The sequence below is a fragment of the Hoplias malabaricus genome, chromosome 11, assembly GCF_029633855.1.
Source record: "Hoplias malabaricus isolate fHopMal1 chromosome 11, fHopMal1.hap1, whole genome shotgun sequence".
Lineage (NCBI taxonomy): Eukaryota > Metazoa > Chordata > Actinopteri > Characiformes > Erythrinidae > Hoplias > Hoplias malabaricus.
The window spans coordinates 13,855,388-13,872,468 of NC_089810.1; the positions used below are offsets into that span (position 1 = coordinate 13,855,388).

Here is a 17,081-nt window from a genome sequence, read left to right on the forward strand (position 1 = left end):
ATTTGTGAGAATGTCTTTCATATTGTATGTGAGTGAGAAGAAATGAGTGGGTTTATTTTAAACTGGAATCTGACCCTTCTGTCCTACTGACTTGTTTTTTCTTCCTCCTCTAATTGTTTGTGCATGTCTTTCCAAAGGCATTTTTCTTCTATTAGTGGTCTGCTTGTGTGTGTGTGTGTGTGTCTGTGTGTGCGTGGTGGTGGGGGCGTCTGCATGTCTATCTGTGCGTGGGTATACATGTGTGTGTGTGTGTGTCATTGACTGACCTCATTTTGTTATGACACACAGATACTAGTGGTCTTCCTTTAAAGATGAAACGTTTCAGACGAGCAGCTGTGTCTTTTTCTCACATTATTTTACTTCTCTATTCTTCTGTTGTTTCTTACACTTTTTTTCTTATTCTTTTGAGGTATAATACCCTCAAAACCAAAGGTTGTAAATAAAGGACTAATTGATTTGTTCTATAATGCTTGGTTTTTGATTGACAGGTTGCCTGATCTGACCTGAAGAATGTGGTATTGTGGAGTTTACAGCCAAATTCTAGCAATTACTAAGTGTTGGTTATTTAATCTAGAGACACATAGATCATAGTCCTGTTATTTATCATGCACATGGTGTAGATTCTGTAGAAATTGATGGACAAATGAAACAGTAATACTGAAATACCTTATCATATATGTGTCAAAGGGCCCCTCACATGAAGTGATTATGTGAAAGGGAAAGCCTTTTCTAAGCAGTGCACTGACTTTCCTTAAAGCCTTAAAATACAATACATACACAATATGACAAAATTAGTTTTAGGCCATTTTACCTAGTTATATTATTCATTGGGCGAATATTTTTGCTTGTTTCAGGCAGCATTTACTGAAACAAGCAAATTACCGAAACATGCAAAACTCTTAGAATAACAATATACCCCTTCGTACATTTCTATAAGACATTTAAAAAATTATCTGTAAAGACACAGTTGCTTTACAACTCAGAAGGAGACATAGCATACTAAACAATGTAAGTCCTTCAGTATCTTGAAATACAATGCTTCCTTGGCATTTCTCAAAAAGACAATGGCTTGCTTTATATTGAAGTTTAGGCCACAAGTGTATTACTCTGTTACTTATTATTGGACTAACATATCTTTAATGCTAATAGGCTTTATGGAAGGTGAGTGCAATAAAAAATAACTCTGCTCTTACTCCAGTAGTGTACATGTGTCTGATTATGTTTCTTCATCCACATATTACATATTAGATAATCCTGACATATGTAAGGTCCTTACTAACGTCACATTCCAATAGCTCCCATAAACTTGTGTTTTATCTTATTTCTGACGTGAGGTACTGAGCTTTGGGTCTCTCTCTCTCTCTCTCTCTCTAACTTCTACAGAGTGCAGTTATCAAGGCAGAATTTATAGAAATAATGAAATCTTCAGCCCACACCAATGCTCCCAATGTGTGTGTCAGGTATGAATTTCAGATCTTTCATCAAGCATATTATGAAGCATATATTTGCTGTGGAAATTGCTTTATAAATGTAAGTTTTCTTTCAGTGTAATTAACAAACACCAGCTAAAAGGATTATACACTGCTGCCTTGTAAATGTGTAAACTATTATCTTTATAAGATCTTATTTGTCACAATCAATGATTGTTTTGCTGTCCTTTATTTAGTGCATCAGAATTTTTTTGCAATGAAATGATTGACATGCATGTGACACCTGAAAGCTAAGTGTTCCTACTCCCAAAATGTAGTTATTCTGTAACTCCAATATGTTTTAAGATGAATTAATTATTATAAGGTTGCCATATACTATGTAAAATGTTTTTAGAATGGCAAGGTGGAGTGTACGGAGATTCGATGCCCTCCTCTGTCCTGTTCCAAAACATTCGTTCCACAAGGAGCATGCTGCCCTGTCTGTCAACCAGGTACACTCCAACAAAACACTTGTAAATGTAGAGGTGGGTAATATGCCAATAGTTTAATGTTGTCATGGTAAATTTTGCCATGATAAATACCATGACGTAAATTAGTGAAGTTTATGTACAACACTGAATATTTTTTTTGTGTGTGTTCATCATGTTGGTGTTGGGCATTGTGAGGATGTTGAGGTCAGGTTACTGATGTCAGTTTGTGTGTTCTCACGCTGTGATGCAGGTTGCGAGTATGAAAGTGAGTTCTATGCTGACGGAGATTTTTTTGTGTCCAAAACAAACCGATGCCTCAACTGCTCATGTTCCGTAAGTCTTTACCCTTCCTTAGTATGTGTGGTCGGTCCCTTTTTTAAATTAATCATTTGTAGGTAGTTTGATCCTTGTGAGCCTGTCTTTACTGGAATTCTGATGCATTTTGATACATTTATGGTATTTTTCTGTATGGGCACTACATAAAAACTGTTTGATTTATGATTATCTTATTATCCAAGTGTGAATCCTTTTTTGTGTTAAATAACCACAGTGTTGGTTATTTAATGTAGAGACACATAGATCATAGTCCTGTTATTTATCATGCACGCAGTGTAGATTATGTAGAAAATGATGGACAAATGAAACAGTAATACTGAAATACATTGTCATATATGTGTCAAAGAGCCCCTCACATGACGTTATTATGTGAAAGGGAAAGCCTTTTCTAAGCAGTGCACTGACTTTCCTTAAAGCCTTAAAATACAATACATACACAATATGACAAAATTAGTTTTTAAGACATTTTACCTAGTTATGTTATTCATTGGGCATAATTTACCAAAAAATGCAAAATTCTGAAAAAAATATATCCATTTGTACTTTCTATAAGACATTTAAAAAATATCTACAAATCTATCCATACACCAAACCTGTGAATGTAAAACGTGTACAGGTACGTTAAATCATGGACATTTCTAGCCTCTTAAGCTAGAACTCCTAAAACTAAGAGGAAAAAGTTTTTTTAAATGTGCACACAGTCAAGGGGTTTGCAGGTGAGTTCAGTAGGTCACATTAGTTCTGGTAAAAATGTCTGTACTTTATTACTCAGTGAGTACCTTTACATTGTCATTAATAGCACTCCTCATGTTTACTGAACTGAATCACACATCACTCTTTGTGTTATTTATGTTAGGTAGGGGTTTGGTATTTTTTTCTAGGAGGCTAATGTTGTACTTTGCTGGTTGATGCACCCAACTCTTAACCTGTGTGTGTGTGGTCTGCCAGTCAGCCATGGATATTCAATTGTTTTTCTAGAAAAATCAGTCAGGTTCAGGTGAGAGAAAAAAGTGAAAATGACGTGGCTTTATTGCCCATAGTAGGGTGACCTTAGATGCCCTATAACCTCCTAGGTGTGGAGTCTGCAGGGATGCTACACTCACTGGGTGCTTAGCAGCCCTAAAGCTTAAGAGGCTCAAATTAGCAAAAACTATATCAGCGTGTATTTGTTGCTTGGTATTAGTCACTTCTATTGGACTTTGTGTTACGACTTGATCTGAACCAATTCATTTTATTTATCACCCATACTTATATTTTCTATGTGTGTGTTAACATACGTCACTGAAATATAAATATATATTTATGTTGTTTTGAAGTGGGTATGTATGAATTACATATGATAAGTAGATGTATTGCCCATAGACAGTGCTCAGCAGTCTTCAAGTTCACAGTCAAGACAACTTGAAGACAACTGTGAACTGGAAGAAAGCTGAACGCTGTCTATTATGGGCAATACACTGACTAGGCTTAAGTCCTCATACAAACCCACTTCAAAACAACTGAAATATCCCTTTAAAAGGAATATAATGTTGAATAGTGTTCTTCCTGTGTCCGCGCGGGTTTCCTCCGGGTGCTCCGGTTTCCTCCCATGGTCCAAAGACACATGTTGGTAGGTGGATTGGAGACTCAATAGTGTCCATAGGTTTGAGTGTGTGAGTGAATGTGTGAGTGTGTGTCACCCTGTCAAGGACTGGTGCCCCCTTCAGGGTGTGTTCCCACCTTGCACCCAGTAATGCTGGGTAGGCTCCCGACCAAACGCAACCCTGAATTAGAAAAATGGTTACAGAAAATGAATGAATGAATGGACTGGACATATCTTCAACTCGTGTTAATATCTTTAGGCCTCTCCATGAGTAGTTTATATAATTTGTAAAATTATTCCATTAATTAAAACCACCTGGTTTGAAATATATATCCTCTTGTCCGTTTTGTGCTACACAGTAGAGGACCCCCCCCAACACACACACACACACACATATTCACACACACACACACATTCACACACACACACACACATACACACACACACACACAGTTAAAATAATAAGAACCTTTTACTCTGAGTAAATTTCACTACTTTTTGCTTGAGTACATTTTTATACCAGTAATTTTACTTTTACTTGAGTAAAATATTTTATTATTTAGTACTCTTTCCACCTTTGCTGGGATCTACAGCTCTGCTTTCAGATAGAACTAATGTTAGCACCATATCCTGGAGAAACTACATTACATTCTCCCTCATCATAGCACAGATTCATTTTTGAATTAAAGTTATATTTTATACATAAAAATTACATTCGATAATTTCATAGATTAACAATAACATTTACAAACTATTATTAGAGTGTAAGACAAATATGAGTCCTGAATAAACAATTCATTCTAAGATATTTTGACGGGACATATGTAATGTAATGTCTGTCTTTTAGACCCTCTTTCACTTCATATCTGATTGTACTTGGTAATACAGTATTTACAAAATACATCAATAGATTATGCTTTGCCATTTTTCAAAAAGGCTACTGACAGGCACTGACACTCCTTGTTAGTTATACGGCTGATGAACTACGTAAATATAGGTATTCTCACTGTCTTTCCAAACATTCTACTGTTGCTGCCTGCAGAGCTGGTATACTCAACCGGCGACGCTATCTTCACCGTGGCTCAAGGCTAAATCGCAATAAATCTGTACACTATACCAATGGTAGTAACATTTGCTCTTTCTGGACACTGTCTCGCTCACCTTCTCATACCCCTGTTCCCCCTAGTTCCTCGTTTGCCCTCCTTAATGTCCGCTCACTCACTAATAAATCTTATCTGTTGCAAGAATTAATATTGGACAATTCATATTTGGACAATTCAATTCATCTCCTTTTCCTAACAGAAACATGGCAACAACCAGGTGATTACTATTCTCTCAACCAAGCAACCCCACCCAACTTTAATTATGTGCAAAAACCACGTTCCTCAGGCCGTGGGGGCGGTCTGGCAGTGATCTTTAAAAACAATCTCAGAATTACTGAACTTGTTTTCTCATCACCATCATCTTTTGAGTATCTTGCAGTCAAAACACCTGGCTCTATTACTGCACTCCTCATCTATCGCCCCCCCCCCAAATCTAATTCATCCTTTTTCTCTGAACTATCTGAGCTATCTCTTCTTCTTCTCGACTGTTGCTACTTGGTGACTTCAATATACATGTTAACACTCCTGACAACAAGTTTGTGACTGATTTTTTAGCTCTCCTTGACTGCTTTTCCTTCACTCAACATGTAGATTTTCCTACTCACGACAAAGGTCAAACACTTGACCTAGTCTGTTCTTCTTCTGTCCTGGTTCACAACCTTCATCCTCTCCTGTTTCCACTCTCTTACCATAAGCTCCTTCTATTCTCTGTCCCTATGAATGTAGCTCACCAATCTGTTAAAAGACTTATCTCTTTCCGTAATATTAAATCTGTTGATCCCTGTTCCTTCGCTCAGTCCATCAATATGAGCTTTCCTGTTCTCACTGCTCCATCCTCTCCTGAGGTACATGCCACAATGCTTAACTCTGCTCTTTCCGCGTCCCTCAATGCTTCTGCTCCTGCGAAAACCAAATTGGTCTGGTTCACCACTGAGCTGCGCGCTATGAAACAAGCCGGACGTCAGCTTGAAAGGCTGTACAAAAAAACCAAATTAACGGTGCATGCTGATGCTTATCTGCAACACATGCGCAAATACAGAGATTCCTTACACACCACCAAGTCTAGGTATCTCTCAGGTCTTATTAATAGGCCTAATGCTAACCCCCGTAATCTCTTTACAACAATCTCTAAACTTTTCAAAGCCCCTGGCAGCAACATGACACCCTCCTCTGAACTATGTAACTCCTTACACTTCTTTGAAGATAAAATTTCCAATATTAATAACTCTCTTATTATTATCTCATCTAAATCCACCTTTCCTTCCTCACTGTCTCCACAGCCCTCAGTCTGTTCTATATCCACGCCCTGTTTTTCTGATTTCAGCCCGGTTACTCCTTCTCTTATCAGTGATATCATTACCCGTTCTAAAAGTACCACCTGCTCTCTTGATCCCCTCCCTACCTCACTAACGAAAGCCTGCATGACTGCTTTGGTCCCTCATCTAACCTCTATTATTAACCATGCACTGTTTTCTGGCTATGTCCCCTCAGTTTACAAATTAGCTGCAGTTACACCTATCCTTAAAAAACCTGGTCTTGACCCGGCAAATCTAAATAATTTCCGTCCGATTTCAAATCTTCCATTTTTTTCTAAAATCCTTGAGCGTGTCGTAACCACCCAGCTGACAACATATCTAGAATCCAATAACCTCCTCGACTCATTTCAGTCTGGTTTTCGCCCTCACCATAGTACCGAAACTGCCTTGGTCAAAGTTATCAATGATCTGCTGGTGGCTGCAGATACGGGAGCTCTAAGTATTCTGGTCCTCCTTGACTCAAGTTCTGCCTTTGACACAGTAAATCATGCCATCCTCCTCTCAAGACTGCTTGAGCTGGGTGTCACTGGTTCTGCCCTTGACTGGTTTAGATCTTACCTAACAGATCGAAAACAATTTGTCACACTTTCTGGACATAGTTCAACCATTTCATCCATCTCACAAGGGGTCCCACAAGGCTCTGTCCTTGGCCCATTACTGTTTATTGTCTATGTATTTCCCCTCGGCCATATTATCCGTCATTTCAATCTTGATTTTTACTGTTACGCTGATGACACACAGATTTACCTCCGGACCAATTCTTTTAACAACCCACCACTCTCCAAATTGGAACTATGTCTCTCAAAAATCAGGCACTGGATGACACAAAATTCACTGATGCTTAATAGTAATAAAACTGACCTAATCCTCATTGGCTCCAAATCTACCCTCAATAAAACTGGCTCCCTCACACTCTCAATGGATGATGTCACCCTGTCCCCCTCCACTGTGGTCCAAAATCTTGGTGTCACCCTTGACTCTACGCTCACGTTTCATTCCCATATTAGTTCCTTCATAAAAACCTCATTCTTCCACCTTCGCAACATTGCTAAAATCCGTCCTTCTCTTTCCCAGTCTGCCTCTGCACGCCTCATCCATGCATTCATCTCCAGCCGTCTTGACTATTGTAACTCTCTTCTTTCTGGCATTAGCTCCTCACTACTACATAAACTCCAAATGGTCCAGAACTCTGCTGCCCGTCTCCTCACCCACACCCGGTCCCACCACCACATCACCCCAGTTCTCCACAACCTCCACTGGCTTCCTGTTAAATATCGTATTCAGTTCAAAATCTTCCTTCTCACCTACAAAGCTCTCAATAACCAAGCTCCCTCTTACTTATTGGACCTTCTTCAACCATACACACCTAATCGCATTCTCAGATCTTCCTCAGCTGGTTTACTCACCATTCCCCCTTCTAAGCTGCGTAGTCTTGGAGATCGAGCCTTCTCCAGACATGCCCCCCGCCTCTGGAACTCCCTTCCTCCAGAAATTCAACAGTCAACATCTCTATCGCTATTTAAATCCAAACTTAAAACACACCTGTTTGCGGCTGCATTTAATCCCTCTGTTTCTGATTAGCCCTTGTTTGTTATTACCCTTGTTCCTGTTTTGTATCATTGTATGTTATGTAGTGTTATGGATGTGATTGTCTTTATGTGTTCATCTGATTGTAACAGCGTCTTTGGGTTACTGAAAAGCGTTTTAAAAATTCCATTTATTATTATTATTACTCCTGATGGCAGGTGACTTAATAAAAGCCTGGCAACAAAAATGCTTTATCTGATTGAGTGCAGTTGAAAAGGATTTACAAGTACGTACTGGTCCCCCCGGCCCAAACCAAATTGAAAAACCACTGCTGCGCTAGTAGAAATAGCATTATGCTAGCAGAGGAAACCTGATTATTTATGAAAGTAAAGTAAGCCTGCTGAGAAAGCCAGTTGAAATTTTCATGCATTAAACACTCCAATATAAGGCAGACTGAATTGATGTTTATGTTCTTTACTGATGTTTTGACTGTATATTTTACAGATACCTGTACATACTATGTTAATAGTTGTCCTCAACTTAGTTTTGGTTTTCTACCTGTAGATGGATATTCAATTTTGTAAAGGCAGCAGCTCCTTGTGGCTTCGCTTAATCTGTACCTCATCATAGAAATGTGCTGCTCTGAGGCAATTACCCCAGACCCCCGGTTAAAGCTTAGTCCCCCTAAACATTCATCACTAGTGATGGCCCTACATGCATGTAATTTATGTATTTATGACTGAATAACCATTGTCTTATTTGAAGTTCTGTTTTTACTTTTCTCTACAGCAAGGCCATGTGTCATGTGTGGACATGCAGAGGTGCTCTGTGTCATGTCACAATGGGGTGAGGCATTCCTTTGGGTGCTGCATGGACTGCACTCGTTGTGAATTTCAAGGGGAGATTTATTTGGATGGAGTCTCGTTTATTGACAGACAAGACCCTTGCAAACATTGTACCTGCAAAGTAAGACCACAATCTATTGACTTGTAGTTACAATATTGGTGTGTTCTGTTAAAATATTTTTAGTTGTGATTCTGAAATATGGGAGCTTATTTACACCCACTTGATCCAGCTAATATTAAGATAAAACAAATCTCATGCCTATAACCCACTGATGATGCATTAGGAGGATTTGGTGATTTGCCCATTAATTTATTACACTTTTGGTTCCATAAAGAGCCATTTTTGTTAATATGTTTACATGATAATAATTTTAAGATCTTTAATGATTTTTAAACCATCTCTAAAACAAACATGGTTCTTTGTGGGACATTTATGGAATGTTCTATGGCATTGCTCAAATAACCATGTAACCAGGAGGTGTGTTTCTATTAGGATTTCTATTAATTGTATTGTTGTTGATTTGAGAAGCTCTCTTTTTGAGGACTATGTTTGGCAGTGTATTATGTATACTATGGTTTTCATAGGTGGTGTGTGTGTCTGTACGGGAAAATGCAGGTCAGCCATGCAGAGGAGGTAGTGTCTGTAATGAGTTGTCATACAGTGGAAAAGAAAGATGCAATGAACTGTTTGACCACTACTGAATAAAGTGGTGTAACTTTTAGTGCTGAACCTTTCACTGCCAAACTAAATGTGAATAAAGCTATTCCTGCTCCTCCCTGTCACTGAGTGTTTGAAATTGCTTTCATCCGTATGTGTTTAGGAGGGGAATGTAGCGTGCGCTACAGCGGTTTGTGGCGTTATTGACTGCACTTCAATTGAAGTTGTTGAAGGAGAATGTTGTCCCAGGTGTCGAAGTAAGTATGTGCTAGGGAAGATCTGTGTGTGTGTTTGTTGTGATTTTAAAAAAGTGGTTTTACAGATGTGATTTTTGGTGTTGTTCTGCGTGCTTCTGTTAATACAAGGGCTTTTTTGCATTTAGGTTGTGTCCATCAGGGGCATACCTACCAACACAACTCAAACTGGCACAACCCAGATGACCACTGTAGCACCTGTACATGCTTAGTGAGTTTACAGCAGATCTGTCTTTTGCACTTAAATTTCAAAACGTTTCTGTTGAGGCAAAATTGTATGTCTCTAGAAAGGAAAATGTAAAAAAACAAGGAAGAAATGTACTTAATGTTCAATGGAAATTACTGTCACATTTTTTTCTCTATCATCATACACCTTTTTATTTGGTCCTTGTTTCAGGCACTTTTGATATGGTGTAAAAAAATAAAATAAATAAAACTGTTATCAATGAAAATTTAATCCACATGTGGCCCACATCTGCTGTTCTCCTATGGCCCATGTTAGGCCTGGAATACTGACATTAACATAGGGTGTCAACTTCATCTTATATGTCAGGTGTGTTGTGGACCATATCATCCAGCCCCTACAAACATGAACTGTAACCCAAGTCAAGCCTGGCTCATTTGGCCCATGTCCTGCCTACACAACACTAGCCCTAAGTGCCAATTTTGGTAACAATTAGGCCCAAATGCTTCTCCTATCTGTTAATGCTGACATAAAGATGACCACTTACCTATCCATCTATTTATCTATCTTACCAGGCTCTACATAATGAGGGCCCAGCATACATCTCTGAGCTCCTGTGCACACTTGAGAGGGCAAGACCCTTAAGATCCACTAACCAGGGGCTATTAGCAATACCCAGAACTAAAGTCAAGACAAAGGGGATAGGGCATTTGCAGCGTATGTCCCTAAACTGGAATAATCTCCCCATTGACATTAGGCATTCAGTCTCAGTGTATGTGTTTAAAGACTTACTTTTAGTGTTTTTGGCTTTTTAGTTTCATTATTTTATTTATTTTAATAATAAATAATTATGAATGATTAATTATTTTATACTTATTTTGTATTTAACAAAAGCAAAGAGAAACTAAGCAAGCCTAATGTAGCCGGACCACCATTAGCCATACAGCCAATGTCACAGAGGTTTTTCAGACATTTCAAAAACAGTAACACCCAAAATACATACCCTTGTAGGTCTGCAGAAGTGTTGGTGCTTCATATCAATGTCTTTGTTTAAAATAATAACAAACTATAAAAATAGTCGTCTTGTTAGTTGCTGACAGTGTGTGTATGATCATGGAAAGCCTGTTATTTTCTGTTCATACAAGGCTACAAAACTGAGGCACCGTGTTGAGATGACATTAAAGCAACTGGTTTACCAGAAAGCAACAATATAACATTGAAGTTTTTTTACATTTCTAGCACGTATAGTAATCTATACTTGATAAAGGAACAGGACCTAGAAATTTATTACTGACTTATATTCTATGAGAGTCCGACTGATAAAACTGTGCTGTAACTAATTCACAGTCTTTTTAGTTAATTTTGAGTAACATCTCGCTCTGGTGTTCTGACTTTAATCATCCAGAGATTTTGTCAGTTTTCCTGTAAAGTTAAACAAAAAGCTGTGCAGATAATTTACTCGTCAGAAAGTCAGTAGCGGTGAGATGTGTCCGTGTATTTGTGTCGTTATAGGGACAGAAAAAATGACTTTCTCTTTGTTAAATATATAGTAGAAAATATTACCTCAACAATGTTTAACACATTTCTGTTCGAGGCTGCAGTAAGACACTAAGCTGCACCGCGGTGAATGGTGGACCTATAGCGCTGAAGCTGCGCGAGTGTGTCCCAATTCAGCTCTCAACTCTCTGACCCCTTCAACACTTGAACACCCATTTTTTAGGTTCCAAAAAGAGTACTTGTCCAGGGAAAAGAGGACCTCTGGTCACCGAAGAACGGTTCCAAATATAGTTCACAAATGAAATATGAAATATGGCTGAACTAACAACAGAGGGTGGAGTGGTGGAGTGGCACCACCTTAAGTTCCCTCTGTGACATACGGCTAAATTAACAGTTCCTATTCGCGCATGCGCATTTCAACATTAGGAGTCAGTCAGTCAGTAAGCCCAAATGTCTTTTCTAGGCCAGCCTGGTAGGTGGTCCGGCAATTATGTTGTATTATGAAGCACTTTGTGGCTTTCTCTATAAAAGTTCTATATAAATAAATATTTACTTAATTATAATCCATCTATCTATCTATCTATCTATCTATCTATCTATCTCTTATAGGAAGGCCATGTTGAATGTAACAGAGAGGAGTGTAACACTCCATGTAAGGACCCTCCCACTCCTCTCCATGGAAGCTGTTGTCCTGTGTGTGATGGTCAGTCATCTAAGAGTTCTATCCAGCAAACACAAAATCTCTCAAATGACTGGGTCAATAGATAAATTTCAGTACATTTACATGTTGCTTCTGCTCTTGCCTTCTATAGTGTTGTGTGATTTTCACAGGCTGTGGTTTTAACGGCAGGAATTACATAAACGGTGAGAGAGTTCCGAGTGAAGAACCGTGTGAGCACTGTGTGTGTGTGGTAAGTTTACAATTGTATGCAAAAGATAGGATGTCTTCTGAAATTTTAATGCACAATAACACCATTTTTTTCTGTGTGCTAAGATTTGCAGAAAAAATGCTGAGGATGTGTTTAGAAATGAACATAATATATCTTTTTAGGAATGTGTTGTGATCTGCTAGTACCAAAAGAAGTAAATCCTTGAAAAAGGGTGGGTTCAAGTAGATCTCAAGAAGCTGCTGGTATCCTTACCTGACAGGAGTATATGTCTGTGTGTGTGTGTGTGTGTTTGTTCATGTGTTTCTCAGAATGGAAACATTCAGTGTAACCCTCTTCCTTGTCCTCCCACACCTTGTTCTCATCCCATCAGAAGAGCTGGACACTGTTGCCCAAGGTATTTGATGCATATTTTGGCTCATTGAATCTGCAAGCCCTTTCAAACACTTAATAATGTGTGTGTGTGTGTGTGTGTGTGTGTGTGTGTGTGTGTGTGTGTGTGTTGTCTGCATGTAGGTGTGAACAGTGTAACTTTGAATCGGAGGTGTATGAGGATGGGCAAACTTTTACTTCCAGACTGAACATGTGTAAGAGATGCCAGTGTTTAGTAAGTATGTCTTTTAAAATATAATCTAATCTGATGTAACTGGCAGTGCTGTTACAACCATAAATATTCTTTATAAATATCAACAAGAAAAAGCTCAACAGACAACTAAACAGACATTGCTCTATGCCCTGAATACCTGAAATATCACCAAATTTGAAATTAGAATAGCTTATCTCAGTAAATATGTTTGAATATCTGTGTATGTATCACCAGGCTGGTGAAGTGTCATGTGAAAACTTAGATTCATTATGCCCTCCTCTGCACTGCTCACACCCCGCAAAACGCAGAGGTGAATGCTGCCCCACGTGCGACTGTGAGTAACATAAACACTCAAATTCTTAACATTTTCTCTCAGAACATTTTTCATTGTACAGCAGAGACAGTAAAACCCATGAGATGCTAGAGGATACTGAAAATGCTATAAGATATCTGTGCTCGTGTGTTTGCAGTGTGTGAATATGAGAGAATAGTGTATGCTGATGGGAAAGTGTTTAATCCACCAGGAGCTGCACCCTGTCTGAAATGTACCTGTCAGGTTAGACATGCACATATATTATATACAAAAAACGTGAAAACCAAACAGGAAATGTCATCACAATTTTTTTTTTTTGAAGATGAAAATGTCCATTTGTCCAATCAGTGGAAATGTTCCATTATAACAGAATGCTACTGCAAAAAAATACACAACAAACTAGCCTACATTGTGTAAAACAATGTAAATAACATGAAAGTATTACATTATGAGTACTCAACAGCTGTTTTATTCTAGTAGAGTCTAACAGAGTCCTGTAGCAAATGCTAACATTAAAATTTACAGTTGTTATGTGTGTGTTTGTGTGCGTATGTGTGCTCATGTGTGTGTGGTGAAGCGAGGTAATGTTGAATGCTATCAGCCAGAATGCACGCCTGTGCATTGCAAAAACCCCATCACAGACCCCAACAACTGCTGCCCTTACTGCAAAAGTAAGAGACTCAAATCAACATTAACACACTTAACTCTACATCCAGTATTAGTATGTAATCTCTAGCATATATATAATCTCCCTCTTGTGTGTTTCGCTCTGTAGCATGTGTGGTAGAAGGTGTAGAGTATGAGGATGGGTCTGTGTGGGAATCTCGCTGTGAAAGCTGCTTTTGTACACAAGGTGAAGTGGTTTGTCGATCTAAAATATGTGGACTGTCGGGATGTCACCACCCCAACACAGAACCTGGTGAGAGAAACTTTTTCTTATGTTCAGGCCTCATGTCATTATAATGTCATACAGTCATTAACCACTCCTTCATATATGAATCATGAACAAAAATACACTTGTGGGCTACATGCTTCACCACATTTAACAGGGTGTTTTTTTTTTGTTTTTTTTTATTCTTTTAAGAATGGTGTTCAAAATACAAAACTGTGACCTTTTTTTCACAACCAATATCATAACAGAAGCATGGTGGTTTTCTCTAGACATTGCTGTATTTCTCAGTAATGTATCAGTTTCTGTTCACAAGAGCTCTCCTCATAATTACCCAGGCATTATACTTTTAGTTCCAGCCGTCTTTCACACTAACACCTCCCTTTTTACTTTCCACTAAATAACATGCAAAAAGTTCGTGTGAAGGGGTCAGAGTGAGGTTAGAAGGAAGGAAAGTGGGTCTAAATTCCAACTAGAGCTGTGTTGAAAATGCACAACAATAGACCTGCTAATAGATATCGCTGTGTATTGAGTGGATCTTTCCGGCCACACATTTTGTGGTGATTTCCATAACCAGTACATGTTTTCCGGCAAAAATTTCATTAGAGAACCTCCTATGTTACTGCATATCCTACATAAAACATGGAGCTTAGGAAGCTGAATTATTTGTTATCCTTTGCAATGTAATGATTATATTCCAATATATTTGATTATTCATCTCTCTTTGTTTCAGGAGAGTGTTGTCCCTCTTGTTATAATTGTCTCTTCAATCACCGCATTTATGAAAATGGCCAAATATTCTCTGACCCAGATAATCCTTGTCAGAGCTGCACCTGTCAGGTACATTGAAAAATATAATTACAAATTAGTGCATTCTCTTGGCTTTTCTGCATAATCATTATTCTTATTGTTGCTGTCCAATTAAGAACATGTTTCTCCAAAATAGCATCTTTGTAGGAGAAGGAAAAAGCCTTTAAACTTTCGATGAAAGTCAGTGTAAAAATTTTATTCCAAGTAATTTTGGAGCATTTCTGTTGGGTCATTTGTCATGAGCTCTTCACACAGTGTGCTGTGTTCAAAAGATGTAGTAAACCAAAATCCACAAAAATGGAGATACATGATTTTCATTTTACTGCAGCATTTTAGGTGCTGGTCATAAAATTAGAATTTCATGAAAAGGTTGACTTATTTGAGTAATTCCATTCAAAAAGTGAAACTTGTATATTATATTCAATTATTACACACAGACTGATATATTTCAAGTATTTATTTCTTATAATTTGATGATTATAACTGACAACTAATGAAAACCCCAAATTCAGTATCTCAGAAAATTAGAATATTACTGAAGACCAATACAAAAAATTATTTTAAAAATGCTGGCCAACTGAAAATTATAAACAAGTATGAGCATGTACAGCACTCAGTACTTAGTTGGGGCTCCTTTTGCCTGAATTACTGCAGCAATGCGGCGTGGCATGGAGTTGATCAGTCTGTGGCACTGCTCAGGTGTTATGATAGCCCAGGTTGATCTGATAGTGGCCTTCAGCTCTTCTGCATTGTTTAGTCTGGCCTATTGCATTTTCCTCTTGACAATACCCCATAGATTTTCTATGCGGTTAAGGTCAGGAGAGTCTGCTGGCCGATTAAGAACAGGGAGACCATGGTCCTTAAACCAGGTACTGGTAGCTTTGGCACTGTGTGCAGGTGCCAAGTCCTGTTGGAAAACGAAATCTGCATCTTCATAAAGTTGGTCAGCAGCTGGAAGCATGAAGTGCTCTAAAACTTCCTGTTAGATGGCTACGTTGACCTTGGACCTCAGAAAACACAGTGGACCGACACTAGCCGATGACATGGCACCCCAAAGCATCACTGACTGTGGAAACTTTACACTGGACCTCAAGCAACGTGGATTCTGTCCCTCTCCTCTCTTCCCCCAGATTCTGGGACCTTGATTTCCATAGGAAATGCAAAATTTATATCTTGCATACATCTGTGTGTGATGGTTCTTGAGGCACTGACTCCAGCTGCAGTCCAGCCTTTGTGAATTTCCCCAACATTTTTGAATTTGTTTTTTGTTTCACAATCCTCTCCAGGGTGCGGTTATCCCTACTGCTTATACACTTTTTTCTACCTCATCTTTTCCTTCCCTTCGCCTCTCTGTTAATGTGCTTGGACACAGAGCTCTGTGAACAGCCAGTGTCTTTAGCAATGACCTTTTGTGTCTTGCCCTGCTTGTGTAAAGTGTCAATGGTTGTCTTTTGGACATCTGTCAAGTCAGCTGTCTTCCCCATGATTGTGTAACCTACAGAACTAGACTGAGAGACCATTTATTAACGTCTTTTAAGGTGTTTTGAGTTAATGAGCTGATTACAGTGTGGCACCAGGTGTCTTCAATATTGAACCTTTTCACAATATTCTAATTTTCTAAGATACTGAATTTGGGGTTTTCATTAGTTGTCAGTTATAATAATCAAATTAAAAGAAATAAACACTTAAAATATATCAGTCTGTGTGTAATGAATGAAAATAATATACAAGTTTCACTTTTTGAATGAAATTACTGAAATAAATCAACTTTTTCATGATATTCTAATTTAATGACCAGCACTTCTATGTGTGTATATATATATATATATATATATATATATATATATATATATATAAACTTTTTGTAGTGTATCTATTGGAATATACATATTTTTTTTAGGACGGCTCTGTGCAGTGTGCTGCGGTTCATTGTCCATCCATCTCTTGCTCCAACCCGTATACCCTGCCTGGACAGTGCTGTCCCCAGTGTCCAGGTAAACACAAACCCCATTAAGAAATCTGCTTATACACTCTAATTCTGTACTGTATTCATTATTTTGGCCATCTTCTCTGTATTTATTCCCCAACCCTCCAGCCTGTGCATTTGATAACCATGTCTTCATTGATGGTGAGACGTTTCCCAACCCTGAAAACCAGTGTGAGCAGTGTGTGTGTACAGGAGGAAATGTGGATTGCCAGCAGCAGTGTCCCAGACCCAGATGCCATTATCCTCGTCCAGGAACATGCTGCCAGAATAACTGCAATGGTACCAAATTTCTGCATGTTTGATTAGCTAAGATAATTTTTAAAGTGGTTAAGAAAATTTGTCTCACAATTAATCTTAAGTTAATAAATAATATCCTACTCAAACTTAGATACCGTCTTTAACAGCCA

At 38.4% G+C, this 17,081-nt stretch overlaps 1 protein-coding gene across 1 annotated transcript in view; it reads left to right on the forward strand.

The window, feature by feature from the left end:
* Window positions 1-17,081, forward strand: part of kcp (kielin cysteine rich BMP regulator) — a 48,242-nt gene that overhangs the window by 13,326 nt on the left and 17,835 nt on the right. The window contains exons 6-22 of the mRNA XM_066685476.1: window positions 1,384-1,460; window positions 1,825-1,921; window positions 2,151-2,233; window positions 8,554-8,730; window positions 9,431-9,524; window positions 9,650-9,732; window positions 11,812-11,905; window positions 12,034-12,113; window positions 12,401-12,486; window positions 12,606-12,696; window positions 12,910-13,009; window positions 13,146-13,231; window positions 13,566-13,659; window positions 13,764-13,907; window positions 14,611-14,717; window positions 16,588-16,681; window positions 16,783-16,953. Coding sequence (XP_066541573.1) covers window positions 1,384-1,460; window positions 1,825-1,921; window positions 2,151-2,233; window positions 8,554-8,730; window positions 9,431-9,524; window positions 9,650-9,732; window positions 11,812-11,905; window positions 12,034-12,113; window positions 12,401-12,486; window positions 12,606-12,696; window positions 12,910-13,009; window positions 13,146-13,231; window positions 13,566-13,659; window positions 13,764-13,907; window positions 14,611-14,717; window positions 16,588-16,681; window positions 16,783-16,953 — 1,758 coding nt within the window. The remainder of the gene's footprint in view (window positions 1-1,383; window positions 1,461-1,824; window positions 1,922-2,150; window positions 2,234-8,553; window positions 8,731-9,430; window positions 9,525-9,649; window positions 9,733-11,811; window positions 11,906-12,033; window positions 12,114-12,400; window positions 12,487-12,605; window positions 12,697-12,909; window positions 13,010-13,145; window positions 13,232-13,565; window positions 13,660-13,763; window positions 13,908-14,610; window positions 14,718-16,587; window positions 16,682-16,782; window positions 16,954-17,081) is intronic.